Source organism: Mizuhopecten yessoensis, unplaced genomic scaffold (genome assembly GCF_002113885.1).
Source record: "Mizuhopecten yessoensis strain PY_sf001 unplaced genomic scaffold, ASM211388v2 scaffold11025, whole genome shotgun sequence".
In the NCBI taxonomy this organism is placed as follows: Eukaryota; Metazoa; Mollusca; class Bivalvia; order Pectinida; family Pectinidae; genus Mizuhopecten; species Mizuhopecten yessoensis.
Window position 1 is genome coordinate 53,118 of NW_018408841.1, and position 9,435 is coordinate 62,552.

Below are 9,435 nucleotides of genomic sequence, written 5' to 3' on the forward strand. Positions count from 1 at the left end.
TTATTTGATAACAATAAACATATATTAATGTACATGGACATATCTAGTAACAATGTTGTGATATTATCAAAAAGGTTCATTATTACACAATTATTTTCCGTTGTCTTTGAAATGGACATTTTGATGTATCTATTTTATTATATCTCAAAAGGAATCGCTGATAAAATCCCATCATCATAAATATCATCTCTGTTATCATCTCCGGTACCAGTATACAGAATGGTACTGAACCAGTTACATACTGTACCTAAAATTGTCAACAGAAACCCGAGATACATGTTTTGTTTAGCATTCTCTAAAGTTACAAATGAAATAATTAAATGAAGATATAATGTAATGTCCAATGTTTCGTTTCCTTTTATTTCTATATGGCGCATTTCGTTTTCAGATAAAACTGATGTATTGACATTCATATAACTTATCATGAAACATCATTTAAAACTTATTTTCTTTTATTTGATAAGCTTCAATCGATACAAATTAAGAATCAATACAAATTTAATTCCGTTGCTGTAGGAATCGGGATTATTCCGGTTTCAGAGTAGTTAACACAATTTATTTCCTGTAAGAATATTGTAAGTTTACTCACTAATTCCATCCTAACATGCTTCGTATAAAGCTAACGTAAAGAAATTGGGATTTCACTGTTACTATATACTCCGTGTATCTGTCCGGTAACTACATACTCCTTGTATCTGTGTGTTAGGTATGTTACATAACGTCCAAACGACAATAATCAATCTGTCTATACTTCATCATAAATTCAATAAAGTAACATTCTGACTAAAAAAGAGAATAGTCTACGATCAAGCAAGGGGCGGAGACAAGGACGGAACACTAGCTCTCAATGATTGACACCGGGGGGACTTGCCTTTCCGCTAATATCAAAGAGGTTGTAGCCACGCCTCCTCTTGTGCGGAATATCAATTTTGCATGTTACGTGTTCAACAAGAAATAGTCCGCATTGTATACGGAGATAAAACTCTATTTACAAAAGTATTCAGAACAGTGGATGGTTGCATTACACCAGGAAAACTTGTTTTACGTTGTAGGTGTGTGTAATACTGAGAATCATTCGCTGGTAAATTATTTCGTACGATGATTTCCACAGCGCATTGATCGTCTTAGTTGCCTGTGTTGTGTGTTTACAGTAGAGCGAGCCCGAGCCGGCCCGCTGATATACTGTCAGAGTTATAAACAGTGTGTCCATATCGCTCCCACAGTTGGCTGCCCTCTGCACACACACCGAGAGCATGTGTCTATCGTCGAGATATCGACACTCTACTACTGGTGGTGGTGAAAGACAACTTCATCAAACTAACACATAGTACTGTTGGGATATATCAAATCATATTCGGACGTTTGTGAATGCATTATTCAAAATGTACATGTGGATTTTAAGTGTTCTATTTGTCGTCTGCTACGCTGTCCCGGGCTCCGTACACGGCATATCGCCGTTTGACACAAGAACCCACTATCAAAGATGCGAGCGGATTACTATCCCGATGTGTTTAGATATGAAATACAATTTGACTCGCATGCCAAATCTTGTGGGACATTCAAACCAAAAAGATGCAGCTATTCAAATTCATCAATTTTTACCACTGGTACAACTGGGTTGTTCAAGACTGTTGCGTTTTTTCCTGTGTTCACTGTTCGCCCCCATGTGTACGGAAATGGACGACGAGACCTTTATCATACCTGTTTGTCGTTCTATGTGTATTGAAGTACGGACTAAGTGTGAACCCCTGCTCAGTAGGTTCAGCTTCGAGTGGCCACCGATGCTGGACTGCTCCAAACTTCCCAACAAGGACGACCGGACTCCTATAAACTTGTGCATGGAGGCTCCAAATGTAACGTCGGACCACGAGTTTGACTCGGGTATGTTTGGGTCGGAAGCTGAGAGTGCTGAATGGTGGAAGATTCTAGAGAGTTGGAGGGAGAAAAAGATGCCAAATTTTGGTGGAAACAATTCCAAGACAAAAGTAATCAAAGAAAAAGGCGTTCGGGTAACTAGACCTCCAGCTCACCAGTGTTCTGACCGGTATGTGCACGTGGAGAAGATCGACAGAAACAATTCGTGTGCTCCTAAGTGCAACATTGACGTTTTCTTCCGTCAAGAAGACAAACGATTTGCCGAGATTTGGACTATTGTTTGGGCTTCCTTATGCTGTCTGTCAACAGTGATGACATTCCTAACCTTTGTCATCGATACCAGTAGATTTAAATACCCGGAGAGACCCATCATATTCCTATCCATGTGTTACGCTATTTACTCCATGGCGTTCATGATCCGTGCAATTACAGGTCCTAATGCGATTTCTTGTGATAGAACACCAGACGGAACGGAGTTCTTGATTCAAGAGGGACTGGAAAGTACTTGGTGTATTATAGTGTTTTTAATCTTGTATTTTTTCGGGATGGCGAGTTCTCTGTGGTGGGTGATACTAACCGTCACGTGGTTCTTGGCAGCAGGTAGGAAGTGGGGCCAGGAAGCAATAGAAGCCCTCAGCAGCTACTTCCACCTGGCTGCTTGGGCCATACCTGCTATTAAGACCATTATAATACTGACCATGCGTCGAGTGGACGGAGACGAACTGACCGGTCTCTGTTTTGTGGGCAACCAGGATCCGGCCGCTTTAACAGGGTTCGTTTTAGCACCATTAATTGTGTATTTGATTACCGGCACCATGTTTATTTTAGCCGGATTCGTAGCTTTGTTCCGTATCAGAAACAATTTGAAAATGGACGGAAGTTCCAATATAAGAAAACTGGAAAAGTTAATGGCCAAAATTGGAGTTTTCTCTGTACTGTATACGGTACCAGCCACGTGTGTAATTGGATGCTATTTTTATGAACGCGTGCATTTTCCTATTTGGACACAACAGTCGATGGACGCGCCATGTCGTGTGTCAAAAAACCACAAAGACTGCACACTGGACAAATCCATACCTACAGTGGAAGTGTACATGCTGAAAATTTTCATGTCCCTCGTGGTTGGTATCACGAGCGGGATGTGGATTTGGAGTTCCAAGACTGCTAAATCGTGGAGTAACTTTTGTTCACGGAGATTCACCAGGCGGAAGTCAAATTTTAACGGTGCAGGAACTGCAGGGTACCACCAGGCGCCTGTCATAGTGATGAAATCACAACATGGCCAAAAGTATGTTCCCAAACCAAGTGGGTCACGGGTATAACTTGTGTATCAGCGTATTTGTGTAGCTGTGTGATTTAAAAGTGTATAAATGTGAGAAAAGTGCCGCTTTTTAAATGAGTGTGTGTAATTCATGTGCGACTGAGAAATTGGCGGAAATTATTGGTAGTCTTTCAGATTTTTTGGAAATTTCCTTTTTGCAATATTGCAAGTGGATATTACTCAGTATAATGTTATACGAGTGCGTTACATTTAGGGTTTATAACACAGTGTTTATGGCTGCTATATTTGATTTTAATATTTTAAAATTAAAAAAAATAGGCTCTTATGAAAGTATTTCACAAAGCACCCAAATTGATCAGACGCTCAACTCCATCGTTCACGATATTACATATGTACATAGTGAAATCGCATTTGTTATCTTGGGTATATGGACTACCTGTACAGCAAAACTTGCAGAAATTCCCCCCTGCATCCGGTGTGGAGTTAGTATTACGTCGTAAGGTAGCGGTGGTACAGGTAGATTAATTACGCTGTTTATGGCGGTTTCATTTAGGCATTTGGAGTGCCACAGGGTCTAGTTGGCAAAGGGAATTCTAGCTTTATGGCTACCCATCAACCAGGCTACTAATAGGGGTTTAATATTTCAACGTGGAATCTGTGTTGTGTGCGCCATTACCTAGGGTCACAATACAGTGTTGTTGTATAACATTACACAGAGCTATCGGGTGTGCGCTACATCGGTTTAACAGTGCACTGGAGTAGTGGCGTATTGTCGTCACGTATAACGAGGGACACAAGATATGCCCTCCCATTCTACACGGCCTAATGGTATAATCGCCCTGTAATGGCCACGCTTTGTCTATATCTTTTGTACCGATAGGCGGAGTTCCACCACTCTTCTCTCTTTTTTCATTTTTCTAAAAAGATAATTTTATTTAATCTTAAAGAAGCTCAATATAACGTTTCATGTTTTTGTCACTTTAAATTAAAACCCGTGCCAAGCAGTGCTTTTATTTCAAACCTCTCCAACAATTACAATATTGTCAAACTTGAGTGTAATTCTTTCCGTCGGTCATAAATTTCTCATCTCGATTTGAAATGATATTCATGAGCCCTCCAGCAGTGCACTCTTGCTGTTTTAAATAAATTATTTTCCTAAATAAGGAATTATTTATAACAAACAAGAATTATGCATGAGGCAGACGTTTTTATTTATATTCCAGACCAGTGATGCATCTCGCCCCGTGGTGAGAAGAGGCGATCGATTTTTGTTTATCATTGTGATCTGTTGTAATTCTGTGTATTAACGGAACTACACAGTCCTAACAGTGATGTAATGTATAATACTATCTCCAGTATATTGTTTCCTTCTGCTAAAAGTAGCTTCCCTGCCAACGACACGGTAATTTACTCGTAATGTACTGTTGCTTATTATTTTTATTTACTTCCCTAAGAAATAGGAACCGTTTTTTTCATCCATTAAGTAGGTATTTTCTAGCCTATTATTGTTCCATGTGAATATGATATTTCCACTTGAGGTAAGTGTATGCAATCATTGGTAAGGTTGCCATGTGTTCTGAACACTTTCTTTTTTCCTCCGTTAATGACACTGTGCTCCCGTGTAGATTAAACCCAGAACAATATGTGTACCATCTACCCACAATACCGGCAATGTACGCGGCTATTTTCAGTCACAACTTTTTTGGGGAGCATTGAAGATATAATTCAATATTTCTTTGGTTTAGTAATTAAGTAATTTTGTGAAAATTCCACGTTTTTTCTTTCATTTTGTTGGGTTTGCTGGAGATCAAATGGCCGGTACGGTTGAGGCGGACGGCATTTTGATGAGTGTGTGATAGCTTACAGACGAAGCTTCACTCCAAGGCAGCGGGGACTCGATAGAAACCCGCTATCCCAGCTGCCACTAATTTCATAGTTTCTTTTCATCTTTTTATGTTTGTTGCTGGTTTTTGGACGGCGAGTACCCAGCATTAGCTGTAGTATCTAGGCGGTTCACGGCGCTACTCCTTAGTGTATAGATGGTACTACATGGGCAGTCATGGATGTAATAATTGTAGGTCTTACATTTTACATTATAAAACTGTTTTCTCTACCGAAGGTTAAAAATAAGGCTTTAATACTAGACCAGTTATCACCAAGAACACGAAATAGTCCTTTTAAGACTTGAGTCCAAATATTGAACATCAATGAAATAGTCATTTTTTTTCTTGGAATCCCAAATTCAAATATATATGTTTTTAAATCAGTTAAGTTGGGTGAACCATTCCATTTTTAAATTCACATACATGTAATGTACATGTTTATAAGGAATTGAAAAAGTCACTATAATAGTAATATTTAGATTTTAACTTGAGGCTAAATTGTATGACTGTATCTTAACATTATAATGATAGTAAGTTATCTGAAATAGCCCTCTTTACTTTCCATTACTAGTGTAGCACATGTGGCGAACAGTTATAGTAATTATCTACTGTACGTCACCTATTGTTCCTCCAACTCCGGTTATAATAATGTAAAAAATATCTCTGGTCTTTAAAAATATATTTTGAAACAAGTTTATTAATTTCGGTTGGACTTTTTTCACCCGTAAGAAAATGCATGGCTCATTGAAACTTCTGCCTGTTCAAAACTGTGTGGAAAATTCCAGAGATAGCATACAATGAAATGAAAGTAATTTGAAAATGACTCGCCTGCGATCGGACTATATTACAGGCAAATTTGTGATATGCATACCATCTTAATTACTGGACAGGTGTAAGTTAATGCAATATTTGTTCACTGCTATCTAATGAATATTATTGAATAGTTGTAAAATAACTAATTTGAATAATTTCTCTTGTGTAGTCTACACAAAGCGCCATTAGTATAACATTTCATTTTAACCGATAACGTCCAGTTAATTCTAATATAAAAGCATACTTCCTATTCAGCTTTATTGTTCCGGATTTGGTAAGAATTTCTATTTATGTTAGACGTTTAGAAAGCACGTATAACCACAAATCTACGTCGACATAATGTATATAATTAACGTAATTAATATGCCTGTTAAGTCAGATTTTTTAATTATTTCTACGTCCTGATAATTAATTCAAATTAATACGCCATCTACTGCAAGGGTGTAAGCCATTTCTCACTCATAACCTAACCTCGCATGCACAAGTTTAATGTATTCATAACATTAGCTATTTAGATGCAGACGAGTATATTGTAATATATACCTAAACTGCGTGGCATACTTTTTATTTATTTAAATCACCGAAAATGAAATGTGTACAACATATGATAACAAAATCCATGGGAGTCAGTATTGACGTTGGTCAACAGCTGGTGTCTGGCTGCGTATGAGGAACAGTTAAAAGTCATTCTCAATCTTTTTATTAGATCTTGCTATAAACTAGATGAATTCTGTCTACCGTTATGATACTGTAGTTTGATAGTATAGTACCCAGAGAAATATATGGCCTCTCGTGAAACTAGCGTTACATAAGGTCCAAATAATCGATAAACTTCGAAATTTTGATTTTGATTTTTGTATAGCATGCAAAGAATTGCCAACCCTATGGGACCCCTCCCCCCTCACACACACACACACACACACACACACACACACACACAGACAGAGCTACAGTACTGTAATTAACTTCTAAAGATGTGTCGGATGGTTATCTCGTGCACTAATTAGAATCTAGCTTCAATTTTTATCATTTTTCTAACAATTTTTCATTGATTTCGGTCGTTTTAATTAACCGTCATTCATACAAGGTCAATCAGATAGTTATCAACACTTTTTACCTGTAGAGGGTATGGGTACTTTTTACCTGTAGAGGGTATGGGTACTTTTTACCTGTAGAGGGTATTGGTATAGGCTAGGCTTTTTAGTGAAATTATTTTATAAAGGATCGTCAGAAGATTGTAAACCTTAGTATTATGGAATCGAAATATTGAAGCCGTATTCATTATGTGGTTCGAATAGAAAATCGTATTTATTCTGGGCACTTAAACGATTTATAACAATGGCGCTGAATAGCTTTGTCCTGGGAGGGCCATTACCTCTCAACAAATATGAGCATAGATTTATGATAAGTCTTTGATCTAAAAGTACTACACTAAATATTTTTTCAACAGTCTGCTTCATGAAAGCAAACATGTTTGTTTTTGTCGATACTGTTCCGTTCCATGGCCTTGTAGATCTTTCATCATGATTTATCTGCCCAAAATCAACAAAAATAGTATTTATGATATTCGCCGTGCTAATGAAACCCCGAACCTGACGTTCAAGGGGAAATAAACACACATAAATCACAGTGTTCTTCAGGCCTGGATCACTGGACTCGCACAAATACACCACATAGGAATTTCACATTAACGTATAAATTGTCAGGAAACATATTAAAATTTTATATGTACTTTGGTATTTATTTAACTTATTTTCATGTAAAATAATTCATATATCGCCAAGGTAAATAAATTATTACTAATGATGAAGCAGCCTTTTATATCATTTGGAGAATAACTTTCTCCGACAAAGGAAACGTTTGACGTACGTAGCCAGTCCACACTGCAGGGGTTAAGCACGTGTTTCACACTATCTAGATATAAACTACTACTTCTGTTTAAATACAGCTATGACTAGTTGTCTATACAATTTCATTTCGATGTCCTGGAAAATTAGAAATATATTCATACGTTAAATGGATTTAATCGGCAGACATTGTAAGAGTCGTACTTTGATGTCGCCGATCAACCCGCTTTGTTCAGATGTAAACTCTTCCTATCACGCTATGTAGGTCGACACAGATTTCAAGCGAAATATTGCCCGATATTTTTTCAGTTATTTATTGTTTACCTAGATCACAAAGAGTCACAATTTAACGAAGGAAACTCTTTAATCCGAATATTAATGCGCTACCTGAACAGTGTTACACGGTAACTGAGTGACTTTCTATGTAACGATTACTGGTTATTAATCTTGAGGATTCTATATTGCGGATTAACGGGTTTCCTGGTGTTAATTTGTTGTAGTATTTAGGTCATTTCCATCTTAAGAACTTTTGTTTCGAGTTGTTTATATAAAATGTTTGTTTCCCCGAGTAAGCAGACACAAATTTCTAAATAACTGTGTTTTATTATGTAAACACGGCATTCATTCTGTTATGATGAACTACAAAAAAATGCCAAAACCCATTAGTGACGTATGACCGGAAGTTGGTGTGAGATGTGAACGGAAGTTGATGCGAGATACATTTGGTTTGAGATGTGAGGAGCACTTGATGTTTAATGTGTGGGCACTTGGATTCGAGGTACACGGGTAGTACTAAACTGTGGAAGTTTTAAACGTGAAGGATGTATGTCAAATGATAAATGTGTATGTTTGTGAAATTATGAAAAAGTACATTAATGTATAATTATTATAGTGCTAGATGCGACAGATAGTTGCATCTTTAAAACAGTTTTGTAAAACACTGATTTAAAGGCGTCCTGTCTTGAGAAAAGCGTCCCTTGGTGGTTGATCTTGGAAGCAATAATTAGAGCGACTTGGAAGGCTCCTCTCGAGACAGGGTGTCAGCATTGCATTATAAGGCCACCCTATTAGGAGGCAATCTTTTCAAAGTTGTTGATATTGTACTATGGCAAAAAAAGTTTATTAATAAAATATTGTTTTTCTAAATAATAGAGTTCATGCTTATGTTCATCTGTATGATACCGTTGCCGCTATATCACCTTAACACAGTTAACTGTTTAAGAGAACATATATCTTGTCTGATGATTACACGTCATTATAACATTGACGTCATAAACATAACGCTGTGTACAGTTGGCCGATAATGACATGAACTGTATATCCAAAGTAACAGTCCTATAAATCGGATAGCGATATAATAAGTATTACATCTCAAAAGCGTTGCTCGTCTTCATTACATATTTAGTTTGGTGTTGTTTATGTTAACACTGGTACATATTTAGTTTGGTGTTGTTTATGTTAACACTGGTACATATTTAGTTTGGTGTTGTTTATGTTAACACTGGTACATATTTCATTTGGTGTTTATGTTAACACTGGTACATATTTCAGTTGGTGTTGTTTATGTTAACACTGGTGCATATTTCAGTTGTTGTTTATGTTAAGACCGGGGATTGGATAATTTGACAATGAAGTCTGGCAACAAAGTACCATCGCTTATAAGCGTGATGCTTTATTTTGATATAGAAATGTTTAAAGAAGATGAATGTCAATGGGAAACTGTTCTGAATATAAA

General features: G+C 37.1%; 1 protein-coding gene across 1 annotated transcript; it reads left to right on the forward strand.

The window, feature by feature from the left end:
- The first annotated feature begins 1,000 nt into the window (after window positions 1–1,000).
- On the forward strand, window positions 1,001–8,846 carry LOC110464711 (frizzled-9-like). The gene has a single exon (XM_021520069.1). The coding sequence runs from the start codon at window positions 1,383–1,385 to the stop codon at window positions 3,195–3,197; it is 1,815 nt and encodes a 604-aa protein (XP_021375744.1). The 5' UTR covers window positions 1,001–1,382; the 3' UTR covers window positions 3,198–8,846.
- The last annotated feature ends 589 nt before the right edge of the window (window positions 8,847–9,435 follow it).

Bases quoted from the DNA above. Each gene is read 5' to 3' on its own strand.
- LOC110464711 (XM_021520069.1), top strand. From the start codon at position 1,383: ATGTACATGTGGATTTTAAGTGTTCTATTTGTCGTCTGCTACGCTGTC.